Raw genomic sequence first — 22,878 nt, 5'->3', positions numbered from 1 at the left:
GAGGTAAGAATATTTATTTTCTAGGTGTACTGGTCCAAGAGGAGATCTCGCAAGCCAATTTTTCTACTTTTCCTCTAAAACTAGTTCATTCCCAACATTCAAGACAGATTTCTTATATTTTTCTTTCTTCAGAAATGAGGTATAATACAACGATTTTTTTTAGTAACAGTGATCCAGTTTAAGGGGAAATACTTGCTAAATGCAAGTTGAAATTCAAATTTGCTAGTAGAAATTATTTCTACTTGCTAAAATTTGCTAGTGGTATTCTGAGTCTGAAATTAGCAACTGTATTTATTATAGGTAAAGTCCAAATATAGCCAGAAAAAACTTAAAATTTAGTGAGTATAAATTTTCACATTTTTTTGCTACATTTATCAAGTGGAAAAAATGCTGAAATTCAATCCCTGAATAAAATTTTGGTGAGCCGATTGGCAGGAATTGCTTCTATCTTGAAAATGGTAAGTATCTACTCTCTGACCAGTAGGCCGGAATATTTATTTCCAAAATCTGCCTGGCCCCCACCTCAGAATCAAAGTCATCCCCTTAGATAAAGGAAATGGAAAACCCTCATTCCTTCTTGAATACATGAATTAACATTTGTAATTTTGCTCTGAAGGACCCCAGATTTGTCTCTGAATAACTTTTGATGTCAATGTAACAATGTAATTTTAAATTGTGACGTTACTAATCTTTAAGTTGAAGGAGAATTCAAAATACAAAAACAATGGGAAAATGTACTGTTTTTGTCATTGGCGTCCACAAGTGTAAATACATCTATCAAACAAAAATCCAGTTTCAAGGGTTTGTACAAAGTGCCATGTAAAAGAGTGGCTTGTAACTTTCATAACAGAAGTACAGAAACTTTTGCCAAATTTTTATAGCACAGTGACCAAGATACATGGGATTTTTATCTTGAAAACTTGACCAAAACTTTTTGAACAGGAGATGTTGGATATAAATGAGGTGGCTACAACTACTTCTTGACCTGTCTGGAAGGCATGACATCACTTTGCAAGCATGTCCCCCATTTTTTAAAATCCTTCTTATACAAAAAGGAGGCAGCTACTGGTAGTCTGATAGCATTCCTACCCACTGCTTTTGTTAAGGAGGTTTTATATGACTGCAAAAAAAATATTGCAGTCATATAATGGTATGCTGGTGTTTTCCATGTTGTCAGTTTTTTCTGTGATAATTTTAGTACCAGTTGGTTAATCCTGATAAAAATTACACATACTTACTGCCACTGATCAGGGTTTTACCTCTGTAGTCATATCAAGCTGTGTTCTAAGATACATTTTGTTGCTGTATTTTCTCATTTCCAGTGGTCAAATTTTTTGTTCTGAAAGGGACATTATTCTTTTGATTTTTTGATACATTAACTTTTTCACCTTTATATTTGTATTTTTTTTTTTGCTGTTGAAACTAAAATTACTTCTTGTGACAATAAAATGACGTAAGATAGGAATTTTTTGTCTTTTTGACTTCATTTCCATTCAACGATTCTTCATCAGCATGTTACATAATGTTGTTCAGAGAAAACCATAATTGCGGAGATATTTTATAATGAAAAGGATTACAAGTTGTCAAGGGATATCTGTCAATGGCAAGCATTGATCTATTCATTTCGCTTTTCTCTGTTTGACGGCACGACCCATTGTTCATATCTTTTTCCTAGTTCATTACAGCTTAATGAAGGAAGTTTGTCATGGGATTTTTTGTCTCATTTATTGGCTGTCTCTATACTAAACTACATCCCAGACAGTTTAACTTTGTTCTCTCTTATTCAGATATGCTGGAAGCATGTTTTATAAGATGATTAAATCTTCATAAATAAGTTAAAAAAGAACTAGGAGTTTTCTTTTTCTCATTCGATGATGTTTAAAATTTTATATTAATGTTTAACCTTTGTTTTCTGTGATTTTGATTTGTAGCATCAAAACATGCACAAACATAATTATTAAGTTAGGAATTAATTTTGAAATGTATAAACTTCCTTTCTTCATGCCAGATTGGCAAGTAATTCCAGCTTGCCAAAATAAAATCTAACTTGTATCAATTATCAAAGTTGCTAAATGCAATTAATTTAAATTTGATTTTGCAAGTAGAAATTATTTCACCTTGCTAAATTTTGCTTGCTCAATTCTATATGGATAACGAGTCTAGTCTAAAAATAACCCAAGAAACTTAGATAAGGCGAGTTTAAATTTAGTGTACTTGCTAAATTTAGGTAGTGGAAAAAAATCTTGAATTCATTTTCTGATTATTATATGGCCAGCTTAGTCTAAATACAACTCTTAAACACTGAATATGAATGGTCAGGTTGGTAAAACTTTTTGGGGGATGTTGATTTCAACTGTAGTGTCTAGTGTCACTACAGTACTAATGAGAAAATTATCACTAGCCATATTGGCAATGCTAAAAAAATTAGCAAATTAATTGTTTACTTTTAAAAATTGCTTTGGCAAGTTTGCTAATCAAAGGTTCACACACCATTTTATAAGGTATCTTTAAGTAAGTATTTGTAAGAATCAGGCAAAAATGGGAAAAGCAGAAACATGCATGGCAAAAACCTATCAGTCTGAAAATATAATTTCATTCTAGGATGCTTTCTGTATTTGAAAAGACCACTATTTGATCTCTGCATCACTGGATTTGCTCAGAAAATTTTCAAAAGAATGTTAGAAAAATGAGGTTTTTGACAAAGTTATATACCCTTGAAATGTTCAATCCAGTGCATTTCAATGAAATTATAACTCAATTTACTGAAATGATATGAAAAATCTTCTACTACTTCCTTGATTCTGACGTAGCAAATAATCAAATTGCTCATTCAAAATGGGGTTTTTTATACCATGTTACATTTACTGCCTGATTATTTCAGAGAGTACTCTTTCTAAAAGTGGTGGTATATACAATTTCCGGCAAGTGAAAAGCGAGTTGTAGCTATGCAACGTCATTTTGGTCATGTGGTATTGGAGATTGTTCATGCATCTTATGAGCTTTAGCAAACTTCTGTGTTAATATTTATTTGTTTAACAATTTTATAGAATGAATTCTAATTCTTTACAAGAGTGATAAACTGTGGATTATGGGTGATGGAATAAATTTCACTTGATTTGGGTGATTAAAAAATTACCATCAAATATATTATCTGGGTTAAGAATGGTAGTATTGAGGTTGTCCCATAAGCAGAGAATTTAAAATTCATAATGAATAAAATAAAGTTCAAGATTACTAAGTACTGAAGTTGTCATTAATAAAGACTTATAGTTTTTATGAATAACACTATGAATATGTATTTTTTTTGTAGCTATTTGACTGTGAAGAATAACACAATGGTTTTGTATACATTTTTTTCAGCTATCTTGCTGTCTTTAAACATGTGCCATTGCTTATCATTTTTGCTAAATACAGAGTGGCTTTTTATTTCTAGTTACAGGAGTGTAATACAGTGTAGCAGGAAAACTATGAAAATTTTTAAGTACCATTCTGTGTTTGATTCAGGCAATGAATGGGTGGCACATTGTTATTCTCATTTTGTCTTTTTTGCCTCAGATATATTCAATATGTCTAGATAACTGTAAAGCAATTTAACTTTATACTGAAGTGTCTGATGCACAGACAGTTTTGACTCTTTATATTGGGAAAAAGTGTGGGGAAATGATTTTGCCATTTTTCCATAGTGCATTTCAACATAATTTGACTCCAGGCAAACATTACAAACATTTTGATGGTTATTTTTAGAGGCTATGAGGTTTTTTAATCATGTGCCACACCTTATACACATTTTGCCTGATTCTTAGACAGAGAAGTACTTAAACAGATATGACAAGGAAGGGAAATTTGCTTACTACCACCTAACAAGAGACTTGCTAAATAAATTGAGGTTTCTGCAACCTAACCGACTGTTCTATATCATTTCAGGCGTCTCTGTGATGAAGATGATGAGCTCAGTGAGGTTGAACCTGATGCTGTGCCGAGTGAGGTCAGGGATTGGCTAGCCTTGACCTTTACTCGTTCCATGAGCAATATCAAAAGACGAGGGGAAGATAAACCGAAGTTCAAAAGTGTCGCTCACGCAATACGAGCAGGCATTATGGTGGACAGGTCAGTTTAATTAGGGATTGCACAATGAAATATGCAAAAATGAATACATGTATTAGATATTACTAGGTATTAAATTTGGATTAAAAAAAAAAAACTTAATCAGAAGAAAAAAAATATAAATTTTGACATGGGAATAAAGTGGTTCTCCTCCATTGAGGTAGACCTAGGGTAAGGGACACACCTCTTACAAATCATTTGAACGTTTGTATGCAGCATTTTACCTTAATCTCATGTAAGCATCGAAGTAACTTGGACTGATTTCATCAAGTTTTAAATGAAAGCTTGATAGGCTTTGGTGAAATTGATTATGATACAAACATATCCCTGATTTCAAGAGTTATGTCTCTTACCCTATGGCTACATCCTTAAGCTGGTAAATATATGCACCTTCTCTTTTTGTTTTAATGCTCAAAAACTTCCATTAATTTTTTTAAGGAAAACCTCTGAAGCAGGTGGTCAAAATTCTAGATACTGCAGACAATATCTGTTTTCTATTTCAGCTGTAGGTAATTAAATAATAATCATTCAATCAATCTATCTATTTCAGAATCTACCGAAGACTTTCCAGTTCTGTGGGACTTCATGTACCTCCACATGTATTGTTACTGTTGAAGGTAGGGCATCAATTTCACAAAAAGTCTCAACTGTGAAGATGATTTTAAGAAATGAGGTCACAATAGCAAATAGAATTGTGATGTCATAATTTACATGAGTTTTCACACCTACAGAGTTAAAAGAGGAAGAAAGTTATCATACACAAATTCAGAACTATTGCATGTATTTATCATGGAGATTTTGTCCTTTTGAAAAAAAAAATGTGATTTTAGTATTACTTTCAATAAATGTGATTTACCAACACAGTCAAAGTCTATGCCATAAAAAAAAGCTTGGCAGATGTAACAGTATTGGAGTAACTTTTTTTTTTTCTGACTAGAAACCAAAACTCTTTTTGTCATCAATATAATGTAATAATGATCAGGAGGTGTTCATCAAATCTTTATAAGGATTTGGCTTGTTCTTTAAAAAAAATAAATAAATATTTACAAAGATTTATTTTTCAGTGCAAATTATGATAGCGTGAAAATATGTGGAACAATATTTTAGCTTATTTGTGGTTTTCCACTTGTACAAATTTGAATTTGACTGGTGTGAATTTACTTATGACTTTTCAAATTTTGGATTCAATCTTTATTTATGTATCCCATCCTGGATTAATAACAATGCAAAAAGGAAAAAAAATGGTACATAAGTAAGGCCAACTAAAGATAATTTCTTGGTTTTGAGCTTTTCTTCGCTTGATCTCATTCGTTACCCATTTCACTATGAACAATTAGATGAGAATCAGAGATAAAATAAAATAAAGCACTACATTCACCATTTCTTTATGGGTGTGAACAGGGTTAAAAGTGCCCCTATCACTTTTTAAGGCATAATATGGCAGTGTTCTTGAATTTCTTTTTTAATATAAGTTCTCCATGGGAGATTAACTTTCCCACAATTAAAATCTGCTTTTGATATACAATATTTTTGATAAAGAAATCAGGTTTTCTAGTTGCCACACAGTAAGCCATTTTCAGTCTTCACGGTTAAGCAGTAGTCTGAAGCCCAAGGCTTGTCAAAATGGAGATGGGGCTGTAAAATTCATTACTACAGGCCAACAGTCTCTATATAAAAATTTCTGAAAAATGTATTTCGGGGCTGTGAGCTAGAAAGTTTGTTGTGAAGATTGCATTTGCCCGAAGTAACGGAAAAGTGGAATCCTAGAACAATGTTAATAAAGAGTAAGACCATATACCCCCTTCCCTCTTTGGTTTTCACAAAAAACGGCCAAGATATTATCTTTAAATGGACTAACTCTAAAAACTTTTTAAAACTGCAAACAATACATCATGGATGGTTTTTTTCCCTCTTTTTAGTGGATTTCCCCATTACAATTAATTAATTGTAATTTTTTTTTACTTCAGATTTTGCTAATTTCCACTTTGTTGACCTCGTAAATTCATCCCTGATACATTTTTTTTCTGCTCAAAAAGTAAAGGATGCAGTATTAGATGTTAAATACATGTTCTGTAGAACAAATTTTTCTTTTTTCAGCATTTAGATGACTGGGGATTTGACGTGTTTGCCGTTAACGAAGCAGCCGATAATCACAGTTTGAAATTTGTTGGTTATGAACTTTTACAAAAGTATGACTTAATAGCAAAGTACAAAATAAATAACAATGTGTTGGACACTTTCTTGCTAAATTTAGAGGCGGGATATAGCAAGTACAAAAACCCATACCATAACTTATTACATGGTGCTGATGTCGCCCAGAGCGTGCATGTGATACTTAACCAAAGTAAATTAGTGGTAGGTAATTTTTTATTTACGGTATATATGTGATTATATCAGGAATGATTTTTTTTTATGCTTTTAGTGGAATTCTGCTATTTCAAATCCGGATTTTACCGTTACAATTCTTTTTTTTTACTGTATATTTACTTCCGATTTTGCCAATATCCACTTTGTTTGTAGACCTCATAAAATTGTTCCTGTTATATATACTATAATTTCTTTTTAAATCCCCACTCTATAGGTGTGGGGGTATTACTGCTTTACCTGTGTCCATTCTGTCATTCCAGTCGTTGCTCACAGATTTCTTGTTTTGTATTAGTTCTAAGAAACAATTGTTGTTCTGGATAATCTGTTTGTATAGAATAGTCAATTTTTAAATTGGGGACCAAAACTGTTTACATTTTCACAGCAAGCCTGCTAGGGGGAGATATTGATCTCATGAAACTTTCTGTCAAGACACTCATAAGAGTGTGAATGTATATGTGAGAATTTGTCATCATTGTCTGTCGTCCATCATTAACTTTTCTTTAAAGATTGTCTCCATTGAAACCACTATGTGGATTATTATCCAATTTGGTAACAAGCATCTTAGGGTATCTACTTTAAAAGTTGTATTTTTTTATATAGATCAAGCGTAAAACATGGATGCCTTGGCTATATTTAGACCAGAGCGGTCAAATCACCAATTTCTACATATATCTCAAAAACTAGAGATTTTGGAAAATAAATGGAAAAACTCTACAAAAGTGTCCCTAGCGTCAAAATTGTTGAAAGACTCCTTTTTCGAGTTATTGTCCTTGAATTGCAATAAGTGATATTTTATTTTGCAGTTTTCAGTCAATAACTTAAAACTATATTAGATAAAACCTTTCAACTGATGAAATGATCCTTTTGAAAAGACATATATAGGTCTTTATTGGATCAAAGTTGTTGGACAACTCCTTTTGGGAGTAATTGTCCTTGAAAGACAAAGAATGAGGTTTTTTTCAGTTTTTAGTCAATATCGTGAAGATATTAAAAAAAACTTTATTGATGAAATTACTATGATGTACATGTGTCAATTGTTTCTAAATGTTCAGTATACAGTGAAACTTGTCTTAACTAAACCCCTAATGAAACTTTAAAATTAGTTTGGTTTAGACAGGTGTTTGGTTTACCAAGGTTCAAAATACATTTAGACTGTGTTTGGTTATTTTTTTTTCAGGGTTCAGTTTAGACAGGATTCACTGTACATAATTTGATAAATTCATTGTCAAAGGAATCAAAACACACTCACTGCTGAAAACAAGAAAATTCAGACAGTATATTAACATTTTAAAAGGTACTGATGAACAGACCTAAAAATAATGTAAATGTAGAATGTTTTGGCTTACAAAAAAAAATATTGAATTTACACACTATAAAATCCATTCAATGATACATTCAGTTCTCTCCATGGAATACCTCCTCATACACCATTTAGACAAAACAAGATATCCACTTAAAAGAACACTCATATTGACTGAAAGCTTACTCAGAACTTATTTAAAAAATGGAGAGAAAAAACTAACAAAATTGCCAACATTAGAATTTTATTTGATTTTTTTTCTATAGCATTGGTTGACAGACATAGAGATTTTAGCCACAATTGTAGCTGCTTTAATTCATGATTATGAACACACAGGAACTACAAATAACTTTCACATTATGACAGGGTAAGTCATACTGGGGCATTAACACTTCCCAAAGCCAGCTTTCTATTAGTGTGTTTGCAAAATTTTTTGTCTCCTTTAAAGCGGTATTCCACTTTTTTAAATCTGTATTTTACTGTTACAGTAACCCTATCGATATTAACTTAAACTTTGGCAATTTTTTTGCTTTGGTTCTTAAATTAATATAATAGGGATGGTGTCAAGATATAACTTGACTAAAAAGTTTGTACTCAGACTGAAGTGAGTGTCAACAAGAATGAAAAATGCTATAGGAGACTAGGAGTAGCCCCTCAGTTACACTGATCGACAGGGATAAAAATTAGTAGTTGCCCAGTAGTTTCAAACTGGACGGTCCTTGTGCTTACTTTAATATCTCCCATTTATAGGCACAAAGAGGAGCAACTCTGTCTTATTTTGAAATACTGGAATATTTGAGATGATGTTAAAACAAATAATATGCAAATAGAGAAAAGAAACCATATATAAAAAAGATGAGATACCTGTAGTTCATTTTGATATTCTTCTTTCAAAAATTGTGGAGGACTTTAAAATGTTCAGCAGATATTTTGTTTACTTTATTTTTTTTTCACTTTTCAGGTCCGAAGTAGCTCTGTTATACAATGACAGAGCTGTTTTAGAAAACTACCATATTAGTGCCTCATTCCGAATGATGAAAAATGACGATAGCAATATACTGGCTAATCTCAGCAGAGAGGAATACAAGTAAGTTATCTCCCATTATCAAAATTGTCTCCCCTTGCTTATAGAGTAATTAGAAAAGAATGCATTTTTCTATAAGTTCATTGTTTTTTTTTTAAACCAGTGATCTTAATATGCTGATAGTGGTTGGTTTTAACTTTTCCAAAACATCCTGATGCTTCGAAATCATGTTAATTTCATGTAGATCTCAAAATACTAAAAAAGTTCAGTCCCACTACCATTTTCATATTTTCAAATCTAATTCAGTGAAATGGTTCAAAGCATTTGACATAGCTATTTTATTATTTGAAGCCGTTCATATGAAGAACGAGGATCTATGCTTCTAAAAGCTAGGCAGCAGAGTTCAAGAAGTACCACTGATTAATTTTAATGACTTTATTCCAGGGAGTTCCGTAATTTAGTTATAGATATGGTGTTAGCTACAGATATGTCTTTCCATTTCCAACAACTGAAGAATGTTAAAGGATTACTGACTATGCCAGAAGGGTATGTAGATTAGAACAGTTGTCTGAACATTTTAGTTTAAATATTGTGCCATACATCAAGAATCAAGAACTGCAACTTTGAATAAAAATGATAAGTATTGGATAAGGCCAGTTTAAAATAGTTTTTTAGTTCTCATTCCCCTTCTTTGTTACTTTTAAGGGTGCCTCATTACCTTTTTTTATCAATTCATTGAACTCGGAATAAAAGAAATGTCTCCTATAACTTTTTTTTTGGCAATGAATAATTGTAAAAAACACCATCATGAATTGTATTTCCCAATGCACTTTTGTTGAAAGTTTATTTGTTGAATAAAATTTGAATTTCAAATTAACATTTTTCTTGAGCTATTGATTTAGAAAATACAAATATTGTTTGTTGTTTATTGCAGCTCAAAAGAGTAGGTAAAAACAGTAAGAAAAAACACGTTTTTTCTCAGACATACATATTTTTAGCTTGGTCATAGTCATTTTAGAGAAAAAAGTTAATGATTTTATACTTAGTTTTGCTTTGAAAATACTGACTGAAAAAAATGGTTGCTAGTTATAAATGGATTGAGAGATGACCCACTGTGTTGCTAGTTTTGAGAAGAGAGGAATCCTCTCAGGTCAGCTCAGTGTAAACTTTGTGGCCTACTGTGTTGCTAGTTTTTTAGGAAAAAATGGTGTAGCCTCTTCAGGGATTGAATTTGGGAATTTTTTCCATTAGCTAAATTTAGCAAGTACTGAAAATTTACACTGGCTAAATATAAGTTTTTGGGTTATTTCTGAACTTTAAGAATTCCACTAGCAAATTTTAGCAAGTTGAAATCATTTCTACTAGCGAAATTGAATTTAAACTTGCATTTAGCAAGTTTTTCTCCTTAAATTCAATCACTGCTCTTGGACCAACTCCACAAAAAGGTCATGGCCCACTTTAGGGTACTCTTACAAACTACAATGTCCCAAGATTTAATTTCATTACATGTTTGACCATGAGCTGGTCACTTATATTAATTATTTTACCATTAAATTCTGGGAGGGGTTAAAATTGAGTGGATAATCTTAGGTTGAAAAATGACTTAATTGATTCTCTGTGAATTATTTTGGTTCTTTTAATAAATGACAACAATTTTTACGCTTTTGTTTTTAAATCACATTCAATGTATTGCTCTAGTCTGAAATCACAACAGTGAGTATAATTGTTGAACATGACAAAATGCAATCTTCGACATTGTCCTTCTCTAAAAGTGTTCTAGAATTCCACTTTCCAGTCACCTGGAGCAAGTGGTATTTTGGTGTGAGAAAGTTTTTTTTTAATATGTTTACCAAAAAAGTGTATTTAATTTCAATGATCTAGCTAAATGAAGACTTGCCTATATCTATAGTTGCACAGTGAAATTTGTCATAACCAAACACTAGATACACCAGAAACCTCAAGCTTCATGCAGTGGCAGACATTCTTTTTGTTTCTCACTAACCACTGCAGACAGGCCTTTCAAAATTCTCAGACAATATTCAATTCAAACGTTGTTTGAAAATTGGCTAATGTGGAGTAAAATCATTCACTTTTTCCCAACTTTACAAGATTCTTCCGATTTTGGAGTGCTGGCTGCTGTGTATAAAGTGAATTTCAAATGCCATATGCTGGTCGGAGCTTGAAGAAACCAGTGTAAACCAGATATCTCCCATATCTCTCCTTACAAAGAGTCAGTACATATTGAAGGTGTTTTGACCTAACACCTGCTTTGACCAAATAAATACTTCAGTCCAAAAGAGGTTCAGTTAAGATAGATTTCACTGTACATGACCCAACAATAAGATAATATGCAGTGTTCTAGGATTCCTATTTCCCGTTACCCGGGGCAAGTGAAATTTGGGTCAGGGAAAGTTAGGTACTTAGTTACACTTTCTCGTGGCAAGTTGAAAACTTCATATGCTGTAATGATTTGTTTTGTTAGGAAAGCAGTCATTGACTGTGAGAAAGTTGATTTTATATGGATATTTCCCGAGGAAACCTCAATTTCTGAAAAATCCTAGAACACTGATATGTGTTGAAGATCTGCCCAGATCAAGAAATAATTTTGTTTATTATTTTTGCTGTTACTGTAATTCAACATAGTTCCATGAGTTAATCATTTTCTTTAATATCACAAACACTAAAAACAATGGCAAAATTTAATTGCTTTGAGTAAGTCTTTTCAATATGGGAGATGTGTTACACAGATTGTAAATCAAAGAACTGTGCTTTTGATTTGACATCCTGAATATGTGAAAATATGTAACCATGGAATTAAGTTTGTTTACAGTATTTGTTATTTGAATGATTCTTTGTTAATATAAGGTATCACATCTTAGCTTGATACCTGTTTTATAATATAAATGTATTACATTGTTTCATATAACTCAATATACATGTAGATATTCATAATATAAGCACCACCTGTAACTGAGATTATTTTTTGAAAGAAGGCATTTTGGACAATTTGTAGAATTGCAAAGGGCTAATTTTTATTGTTAAACTTTCTGTTTTTTTTTATTTATTTATTTGTTTTTTAACTAAAATAAATATTAATATGTAATAAATGGCCTAATACCAGCTTTTTAAGGTTGAAAATTACAAGTTTTTGTTGAAATTGTTAGTAATTTTATTTTCGAATGAATTTCGCAATGTTGGAATATACCAAGTATACTAACAAGGAGGAACAACTCTAAATCTCATTGTCTATTACAATGAATGAAGCAAAATTGGAAGATTCATAAACAAAAAAAAAAACACTTTTAGGTTGTTCACTGCTCTGTTTAAGAACAACAAGGATTGTTAAGAGGTGTGAAATCTTTTAAGATTTTTCATGTAAGAACTATATGAATAGAAAAAAAAATGATGGGTAAGTGTGCTTCTTTTAAAGATACAAAAATATGTATAAGCATTTGAAATTTTTATGAGAAAAGAATTTCTCTAGTTTTTCCATAGGTCTTGTCTTAGAAAACTATTAGGGTATCTATTAAAAACTATAAAGAAATATTAAGAATTTCATAAGAAACTTCTAAAATAATATTTTAACGTTTGTAATGAATAAAACCGGAGGAGTCGGAAAATCGGACAAATATGACTGAACATGACCAGTGAACACCTTACCAGGTACACCTGGTCCATGCTTCCAGTTTTTAGTGGGATCCGAGTTGCTATTTGCTTTCGTTACTTTGTATGTATGATTTAGTTACTTCATGTTCTTTATTGTGTACATGTTTTCCATGTCTGGTCTTTGTCCCTGGATTACATTCTTTTGATTACTGCTATAACCTTGATTCCCTTGATTATTCTTAATACAGTAACATGACATTTTAATTTTTGCAGCATTGACAAAAGTAAAGCTTTATCTCTGGTGCTACACTGTGCAGACATTGGTCACCCTGCTAAGACTTGGGATATGCATTTTAAATGGACAAATCAGCTGCTCGAGGAGTTCTTCCGACAAGGAGATAGGGAGAAGGAGTTAGGTCTCCCATTCTCTCCTTTATGTGATAGAAATAGTGTATTGGTGGCAGAGTCACAAATTGGTAAATGTTATTACAAAAAGAATGCACTTTTACCCAATGTATGGGGGGCATTTTATACTCTTCAAAGTTTTAATAGTATGTAAAGCCAAATATTATGGGGGTAGAAAATCTTAAAGTGACGTGTGTTGTATATGATTGATGTCTACCATCTTTATGGATAGAACTCAGTAAATGTAAATGGTTATAGAGCAACATGAGACTCCCACCCAAAGACTAATTGTTTTATTGGAATCACCTTGTCCATCCTTTGTTTTGTCCATACATGTATGATAAAATTTCGTAGCAATTATCTCAACTACCTTGGATGGATTGATTTCAGATTTGGCATGTGACTTTATATAGACGTTGCATATGTTTTAGCAATTTTGGTTGCCATCTGATATGAACATTCTGTTTCATGGGACTTTGCCATTTTGCACTAAATGGAATGATAGAGTATGTTTTTGTCCTAAAGATCTCAGCTGCCACTGTGATTTCATATGTGGTACATGGGTTTAGATAGATAGGCAAAAGTTGTGGCGGATTTTAGTTGCCACCAATATCAACACACATGGTCAATATGGTGTGCAACATCATGTTTTGTTAAGATTTTCAGGTCAGATGTTATAATTGTTTTTCTATAGTCATGGTAGTAGTTGAAAGAGGATGGTTATAACTGAAGCAATCAAACAAAGGAACCACTGGCTGTAACATACTTGCTACAGCAGATCTTCATCTTCTGTCCCGGTACTATGAACAATAATTTAATTTTTAATTTATTTTCAGGGTTCATTGACTTTATTGTGGATCCAAGTTTCCAACTGATGTCTGACATGTTGGAGAAAATTGTTGTACATCTTCTAAAAGAGCAGAGAGGAGGGTCATCAACATCGATCACAGAGGATCAGGGCACCTACGACGTGAAGAAAGACAAGAGCACAAGTACTTCCAGTTTACATTCTGGGTCTTCACGGTCATCTACTCCGAAGTTGTTTAATTCAGGTATGTCATTTGGCATAAATAAGACAGTGATTGTTTTGTTAATCCTAGAAATTAATGAATTAAGTCTAAACCAATTCCAATTTGGGACTGAATAAGGTGTTCTGTTTAAGCATGTTTTTGGTTTACACAGGTTCAAATTATATAGATATTTTAAAGAAAGAACTGTCATACCTGTTTTGTTTAGACAGGTTTTTGGTTTATTCAGAGTTTGGTTTAGACAGGTTTCACTGTGTCTAAAGGAGAGGGCGTTAACTGTTTCACACTTGTCGTTACTGTTGATTCTTTGAGTTGATATCACTTTTTGTTTCTAAAAAAAAAGTGATGTTTACACATTCATAAATTCTAAAAAAAAAAAAAAAAACAAACAAACAAAAAAATGTGTTAAATACTTATAATTCCAATTTTTGTTGCTTTATTTTTTCTTTCCATCGGGTATCGTTTTTAAAGGTAGTTTTTCTTGAGACTCTCCTTCAATGAAATTGACAATGCTAATGGTGGCATTCAACCAACAACATGGCATGGTTGTTAATTTCAAGGTTTTCCAAGTAGAAAGGTGCTACAGATAACCATATTCTTTCAAAATTGTTGTTTGTAATATATATGATGTCCAAAAATTAATGGAATAAAGCAGAAATTTCATTTCACACCTTTTATCAGCTCAGTCTTTTGGGGAAATGATTGTAGCATGCTTGTTTACAATACATGGATGGAATTTACACCGTTTTAAAAAAAAACTGCCACTCATTGGGTGCAGAAGATCAACAACCTGTCATTATGTGTGAAAAAAAAAAAAACATGTGTTTAATTAGATTGAAATTATTATAATTTGTTTTCTGTCTATAAACAATGATGTAAACACATCAATCATTTCTGTGAGTCTTTCCTTGATTGAATGACCATTACATGATGAAGTAAGTGTCTTAGGTACATGTAGCTAACTGGATAATTAACAAGGAGATTTATCTATTATTCTATCATTTCATTGGTGTTTTAATCTTAAGTTTTTGATACAAAGTTAAGATCTCCTTGAAAGCTGTCCAGTTAAATACCTTAGGAAGCTTAAGGGAAAACCAACTCTATTCCATGAAGTTAACTATTTTACTTGCTGTAAAGGATTGTGAAATTATGCATCGGGTTATTCAGTGCCATTTTATCAATGTATTGATGTTTTATAGTGGCACCCCCTGCTTCTAAAGCAGAAGGAATATAGTGATCATGCTGTCCATCTATTCATCCACTCTACACGTTGACGTACCCCCAAATAGTATTGGGGAAATGCTCTTGAACCCACGTTGGGTCTGAGAGTAGGCCAGAGTATCAACAGAGCAGCCCAGTCTCTAGTGGAACGTACTCTGAGTTCTTCGGTCAGGTATCACGAAGGCTGGGCTTTGTTACCTTTGGAGTCCATTCATCTGTCCATTCCTCTGTTCTGGCAACTCATCATACAACTATAAAGTTCTATGAATCTTTCACATCTTCTTTATCACACGATGCTATTGTACACGTATTTTGTTTTTCCGTCAGTTTGACTTTAGGGGGCGGAGCTTTTATTTTCTTTTCAGTGAACAGGTTTAATAGAGAGAATGGACTGATTTCACCTTCAAAATGTATCAAAGGGGGGGATGGGGTGGGGCCCATTGTGAATTTGAACCGTCCATTTCCACTTTTTTGAACTGTCTACATTTTGACAGTAGCCAGTTCTTAATGAAACCTCTGGGAGGGGAGCCAATGTATCGCCAAGCTAGTTTTGCTCAGAGTTTTCTAGTTGTTCCAATGTGTGATTAGAATTAAGAGTGAGGAGTAAAATTATAAGTTAACTGTACTGGAAAATTTATTGGGCTTTGAGATTATTTAAACAATTTTTTTTAAAAGGTTAGTTGATTTGATATAATTTTGAAATCAGGATAAAATCTCCTGTTTATATCATGATATTTATCACAATTATTTCTCAATTTTCTTTCAGCAACACTAACGACAACTTGTTTTATTTTTAGATGGAAAGTATGAATTTTGTAAACCTTGGAATGAACACCTGGTGAAAAACAAAATGTTGTGGAAAGAGAGGGCAGCTAAAGGTATTAAGTAGAAGTTTTTGTAAGAATCTGGCAAAATGGAAGGAACAGAAACATGCATGTCTAAACCCCACTGATCTGAAAATATAATTCCACTCAAAGAAAAATTACCACTATTTGATCTCAGAACCACTGGAAATTTTGGTGTCAAGATAAGAAATGAGGAGCATTTTAAATAGAATTACATCTCAATTTACCAAACTGACATGAAAAACCCCTGATAATGAGTGTATAATACTGTCTAAGTGGTAGGTTTGGTTTACCATACATTATCTATAGCCTGATTTGAGTAGAATTTGATGGCTTTGAAAATTTTTTTTTGGCATTTTGCTCGAACATTTGGTTATTAATTCGTAAAATAGATGTACTCTAAGCAAGTATCTTAGATTTTGTTGAAAAATCACAGATTTGAAAAAATTGAGTCATGTTGATGTAGTAACTTAGGTAAACATGAAACTATTAGAAAAAATGTTTATGTTTGACTTCTAATGACTAGTAATTTCTTGGTGACTTTTGAAGCAAGGGTTTTTTGTGGGAAATCTGATTTTTTTGTTAAAAAGTCATAGGTTTTGAGAATAGCATGTTTATACAATGACTAAAGTTAATATTGATGAATTTGGATATTTTTTGCTTATGGATTATAATAGGGACAGAGTGTCAGTAATGTCCTATATATGTAGATGATAAAAAACAACGAAAGACTCAAAATCATTCTGTCAGAAATGGCTTACTTCAGAAATGACATGCAAAATTTTAATTAATGCAGATGAACAGCATATGTTATAGAAAGTCTTGCATATGGGCCACATGTAACATTATCAACAAAGTCCAATTTTATTTGAGAACAAATCATATAATCTTGGAACATTATTACATGACATATTTAATCCAATGGTTTTACAACTTTGCTGCTTTCTGTAGATATATTAGACAAATATTTTACAGGTTTGGTTGGGTACATCAGGGTAGGAAACTCACTCAAATTCTAGCCAATCCTGAATACAATTTTTCAATATATTTACTGTATGGCTATATAGATTTTTGCTAAAATTAGTCAGCCCTGCCAAAAAATAGCCAGTCTCGGGCTGGCGGGCAGGCTACTATTTCTAACTCTGGGTACATCACACGTAGGCTGTTCCTAAATTTTAAAGACAGGGCAATGTAATTTTTATGTGACTTAAGGAGGTAGGCCTTGGGTAAGGTAAACAACTCTTACAAATCATTGGAATGTTTGTATTTAGCATTTTACATTAATCTCATGTAAGCATCAAAGTAACTTGGACTGATTTCATTTTGTTTCAAATGAAAGCTTGACAAGCTTTGGTGAAATTAAATATGATATAAACATATCACTGATTTCAAAAGTTATGTCCCTTACCTTAGGTCTACCTCCTTAACCCATACAGAAAATATCTGTGATGACATGTTTCACAGTATTACAACACATATAAGAATATGGTTTTTCATTCAATATCATTTTTTCAGATGCTGAAGAGAGAAAGAAGAGAGAAGAAATGGAGAATAATGAGTCTTCAAATAACAACAACTCAGACAACAAACCTACTGAACTAAAAACTAATGAAACTCAGGCTAATTCACAAATTACACTCAATCCTAAATCTTAGATGGAGCAGTACATAGGCTTACTAAAATTACTGATGTTAACTATGACTTAAATCACAAACTACCGTTACACTCACTCCTGAATCTTTGATGGAGCAGTAAATTACTGACATGAACTATGGCTGATTTACTAATTACATGCATTCTTAATCTTAGCAGTACATAGGCTTCATTGGAATTATTAATATATCTTAATTGTAGAGCAAACAGTAAATAAGTTTAATCACAAAATGATAATATATGATTGTGCTGGTATAATGCACTTAGGCCAAAACTAATAAATTGTTTGTTTCCTATATCACTACTTTACCAAGCTTGATGTGGGTTAGAAGGCAATATTTTTAATCTAATTTCCAGGGAAAAAATATTTTGATCATTTTGATAATGTGTGTTTGGGGGGTGCAAAAACTTGACAGAATCTTGCTAAATGTTCAGATGAGTTGTTTCCTAAAACATAGGAAGAGTTTGAATTGTTTTTTGAGTTCTGGACATTTTTTTAAGAATCAAGATTGCTACACCTAGCCAAACGATGTGCAAGTCCCGGAACTCCTGTAAAGTTTGTTGAATCAAATTTTTAATGCCATATGATCAACTACATGTTGTGTCAATCCTATTAAATTTGCACAAAATCCGTTGAGTGGTTTCTGAGGAGTTTTGTCCACATAGGACAAGTGTGACAGACACCAGTATTTGTATGTCCTATCACATTTGCCGAGCCAGCTGTGTGTGATTAGTGAAACAAACAATATTTTGTTTTAGGACTGAACTGCTTTATTAAGTAGTTAGTTTATTTAGGCTGTGCATTGATCAAGACCTGTCCTGATATGCATATTATATATTATCATTCCATAATATTAATTTTTTTAGGAAACTGTTTAAATTTGAGTTTTACATTCAGTTGTTTAAATAATGTAAAATTCTGAGCCATAATTTCAACAGAAAATATTCTTCTTCAAGTAACAAATTGCCTTGACAAACAGTAAGCAAAGTTCATTAAGTAGAACTAGATATTATTAGATATGAAAATTATTGTTATTTTAATTAATTTATGAAATATATGTATTTTTCTTGGTACAGATCTGATTATAGTCTCCTTCAAGTAAAACTGCATCTTCTTCCCTAATTTTATGATAAATGATTTTTTTCAAGAATTTTTATATTCATTTGGTTCAAGACAAAAGACATTTTTTTAAGTTACCTTCCTTTATATTAGATTACCTCCCTTTCCTACTATTTATCTGAACCACAGCTGTACCATAGTTGTTAACTTTTTTAAATAAGAAATAATATGCAAACCATTGAATATTTAAAAGACAGAAATGGGATTTTTGTAAGATCAGATTTAACTGAGTGCCGTGTTTTTGTGCAATTGTCAGTTCAAGTATTGTGTTAATTTAGAAGTACCAATTGGCGACTCTTTTTTGTTGCATTGTTATGTTGTAAAGGTCTATCTACCTTTAAGATAGTTGTTAATTAGGATTTTGTTTCATTGAAAGATTTTTAAAAAATTTCACAAAAAACTGTAACTTATGGTCGTAATTTAAGTACTGTATGTGTAAACCTTACTAACTAACTTTGGTAATATTTTTTAGACAGCTGTTCATCCAAATATCAAGAAATTTTAATTTTCTTGACAAGGTCTTTAGAAAGCTTCTATGTTTATATTCAAATGTGATAAAATTTGTGCATTTTTATTTTATGTACTCCTACAACCACATAAAAATCCCATTTCTGTCTAAACCTCACAATTTACTATTTTGCAAGTTTATTTTGTGAGAATCAATCAAATTGGAAAGTAATGTTATGATGTACATATAAAATTGACTGTATATATTAATGATATATTAAATATACTTTGTTATGACTTATTGTACAATATTATAATCATACTACCAGTTATATCACAACCACAAGGTGAAGTACCGGTACACTCTCGTAGATTTTTCTCTTTTCACTAGATGCATAGCAGACTTGCACATCTATGTTTTAAGTTTTCAATGATGTTAAGGTTTCAGTAATATTAAAATGACGAAAAAAGATGTAAATAGATTTCCATTCATTATGGTGTTTATCTGGAAAAAAATTAAAATTTGTTCATCACATGCAAATAGAGATGTGTATGGTCTCTGAACTGAACCGTGCAGCTATTTAACGAATCAAGGATGGGTGACCAGTGATCCATCACAGTTTTATTACCCTGAAAAGTACTTCTAAATTCATGATACCAATTTTCTGGGTTAGGGAAGTCACACAAGTTCTTGGATTCTTGAGTTTGTGGTTTTTAGGGTTTCAGTGTACACATCAGTGGGAATCTGTCTTTTGATGGGCACCAAATTTCCTGGTATGGCTCACCCATGAAAACCATGAAAATTGGTACCACGAACAAAGTAAATGAGCAACTCGGACTCTACTAAAAACTGGGAGCATGGATCAGGTGCACCAGTAGGGTAAGCGTCCTCTGCTTTTCTAGAAACACCCGCCGAGTTGCTCATAAAAAGTCAAGTCCGGGGTACGAATCATTCCACAAAATATATAAGCTAATCATTGGTCACATGGTGTAAAGCCAAAGCGGTCACAGGTCAATGGATCAGTTTGTCAGATCAATGACAGATCATAAATATAGTTGCAGGGATCAGATTAGGTACCATAGATTGTGATGACTTCATTATTGACATTATTTTTTAAAACATGTGTTAGTTATATAACTGGTTGTCATTGTTACATTTAGATTTAGAAAACAAATCACCAAAAATTTCTCATTTTAGTCTTTCTTAATAATTGTGATATATGTTGTTGACCATTTGTAAAAGTGTTTTGAGTTATCTCCCTTCTAGTATTTTTTTTAGTTACTTCCCTTTGTAGTATTTATATTTTTCCCCCTATCTTAACCACATTTTTCAATTTAATTATTGTTACCATTTTAATGATGCAAGTGCTTTGCTGTTTAATCATTTTTTATCAGGAAAGTTGTTGTTTTAAGTTTCCAAAAAAAACTACATTTTTCAACCATATAAATTGTTTAATTCAGTAGTGGCATTTTCTAGTCATGTCTTCATATTTTCATAGTATTTAATTTACTTTATAACTAAATATGTTCTTTAAATTTGCCTTTTTTCTATTTATGCACATTTGAATAGATAACCAACATTTTTCCATAGCAATTATATCAGTAGATGTTTAAAGAAAATGATACTTAGTTAATTAGTGTTCATCTACATTTATTATGAGATCTGACATTTTACTTTGGTCCCATTAAATGACCTTTGAACTATATGGATGGTTAATAAGGGTTATTTATTCATCATTATATACCTATATATAGTGTTAATTTTACGATATAGTGTTACTAAGTTTTATTTTAATCTGTTACATATTTTTTTAACATTGAAATTGAGACTGGATGTATTACACACCTTAGTGACAAAAAAGGTGTTCTTAACCTAATGAATTATTATTATTATAACTGTACATAGTAACATTATTCATTAAAGTTATATAAGTTTAAAAATTTAGTCTTTATGCGACTACTAAAAATTTTGCATCCTAAACAAGTATAATGCTGTTGTCATTGTCAATTGACACTGGGTTTCTGTTCACTTAAAAGTTATCAGTAGATGGATCTTTATGAAACTTTAACACAATATTCCTAACCACTAATGAAGGTTGGGGTTAGTGTTAGGACCTGAAATGCTGGAAATCAGGGGCCAAAAACTACAATTTTTTCCCTACACAGTTTAATAGTATTTAGTTTGATTTGACATCAGATGACACCTATAATGCTTAACTATTGCGATGTAACCATTTTAGCCTACAACTTATCATTTCATTGGACAAAATCAATGCCAATAGTAAAATTCAAGGTTCCATTTGGGGTATATGTGTCCAGAATATTTTCAATCACTTTCATACATTGAATATTTGTAAACAGTTTATTTGTTGAACCAATCAAATAATTTATTGAAATATGAAATATAGTGCACAGTTCACCAATTAAAATCTTAATTGGATTTGTTATTTAAGCAATTAGACTGACAAAGGGAAAAAATGCATCTGCTATCTTGATAGCACTTGTGAGACTTTGTATTGCTTTCTTCTTGACCATTTTCAGTGGTGCTTGATAACAAGTCTGGTATGAATTCCATCAAGTAGTCTACACCATTGTCTAAAGCGTTTAATTGTTTAGTTTCATTTTTATTTCATTTAAAAAATGATCTGTGTATTTAGATTTTTCTTTTATTTGTCCTGTTTTTATTTAAATTGGTTCACATCAAGGTCCAGTCAACACTAGTTTGTTAGTTTTCAACTTAAATTGAGTTATCCAAGGTCTTTGCTGCATGTATGTAGAATTGTAATGGTGTTTGGTGTATAAAGATTTTCTCTTTTTTTTTTTTATTTTTTTTTTTTTTTTGGTTACCATTTTTCAATTGGCCAAGGTCAGGGTTCCAAAACTTCTATATATTTTTATGTTATACTAATAGCTTGTTCATTAACAGTTTTCCTTTAGAGGAATTTGTTTAAAGGATTTTCCCCCCAAATTTATTTTAAAATGTAAGTATCATAATTCTTTTTCAATTAAGATTTACGGTCAATTTCCACTTTTAAAGATCCTTATCAACATTATCAAATTCTGTTCTGCAATCCATCAGCAGATTATGATACCAGCAATACGGCAACAAGCAGAGCACAGCATGATACGACCGCAGTGGTCGAACCCTGAACAGTTGGGGCAAGTGTGGACACGATACTAGTTTTTGACACACTTAAGTATAAGGACTAACAATTTATTATGGCTGTGATGATATTCCTGTTGATGTTTGAGGATATACAAGATGAAGTGTTAAAGTGGTATGACATACCTTACCTTTCCTTTTGCTATTTTGGATGTATTATTTTGGTTATTTTACTTGTATGTTCTTTGTTGTGTGTATCTATTATCCATGTCTGGTCTTTGTACCTGGATTACATTCTTTTGATTTCCGCTAGAATATTTGTTCCCTTGATTACTCTCTCCAACAGATTACTTCAAAATCTAGAGACATATGTATATAAACCATGTCTAAATTACCCCTCATTACCAAGACTCTGGTCCTACAACGTTCATTTTCCACTATTTAAACTTCCGGTCTTTTATACCATTAGATTCTTAAGGGGGCCTGGCAGATTTTGAAAATAAATAATCCGTCTCCGATTATTTTGGAAATAAGTAATACGGCTTCATCATACCAGAAAATAAATAGTCTGACTTTGCAAATTGCTGGAAAATAAATATTCAGACGTTGGCTAGTAGACTGAAAATAAATATTCTGACCTCCGCAAAACATTAAA

The 22,878-nt window shown here is 31.9% G+C and overlaps 1 protein-coding gene across 13 annotated transcripts in view; it reads left to right on the top strand.

Moving 5' to 3' along the window:
* Positions 1-21,061, top strand: part of LOC148599833 (dual specificity calcium/calmodulin-dependent 3',5'-cyclic nucleotide phosphodiesterase 1A-like) — a 344,294-nt gene extending 323,233 nt beyond the window's left edge. For 9 of the 13 annotated variants that reach the window (XM_088559427.1, XM_088559426.1, XM_088559420.1 and 6 more), the window contains 11 exons: positions 3,925-4,107; positions 4,655-4,721; positions 6,202-6,459; positions 8,038-8,138; positions 8,733-8,858; positions 9,240-9,341; positions 10,494-10,508; positions 12,675-12,877; positions 13,643-13,858; positions 15,853-15,933; positions 17,416-21,061. In XM_088559427.1, coding sequence (XP_088415553.1) covers positions 3,925-4,107; positions 4,655-4,721; positions 6,202-6,459; positions 8,038-8,138; positions 8,733-8,858; positions 9,240-9,341; positions 10,494-10,508; positions 12,675-12,877; positions 13,643-13,858; positions 15,853-15,933; positions 17,416-17,555 — 1,492 coding nt within the window. In that variant the 3' untranslated portion in view covers positions 17,556-21,061. The remainder of the gene's footprint in view (positions 1-3,924; positions 4,108-4,654; positions 4,722-6,201; positions 6,460-8,037; positions 8,139-8,732; positions 8,859-9,239; positions 9,342-10,493; positions 10,509-12,674; positions 12,878-13,642; positions 13,859-15,852; positions 15,934-17,415) is intronic. The other 4 variants (XM_088559425.1, XM_088559423.1, XM_088559421.1 and 1 more) reach the window with 1 other exon arrangement.
* Positions 21,062-22,878: the final 1,817 nt, after the last annotated feature.

This window comes from Perna viridis, chromosome 13, assembly GCF_037379345.1.
Source record: "Perna viridis isolate PV_CMFRI_1.1 ecotype Kerala chromosome 13, ASM3737934v1, whole genome shotgun sequence".
In the NCBI taxonomy this organism is placed as follows: Eukaryota; Metazoa; Mollusca; class Bivalvia; order Mytilida; family Mytilidae; genus Perna; species Perna viridis.
This window is presented reverse-complemented; position numbering and strand designations above follow the sequence as displayed.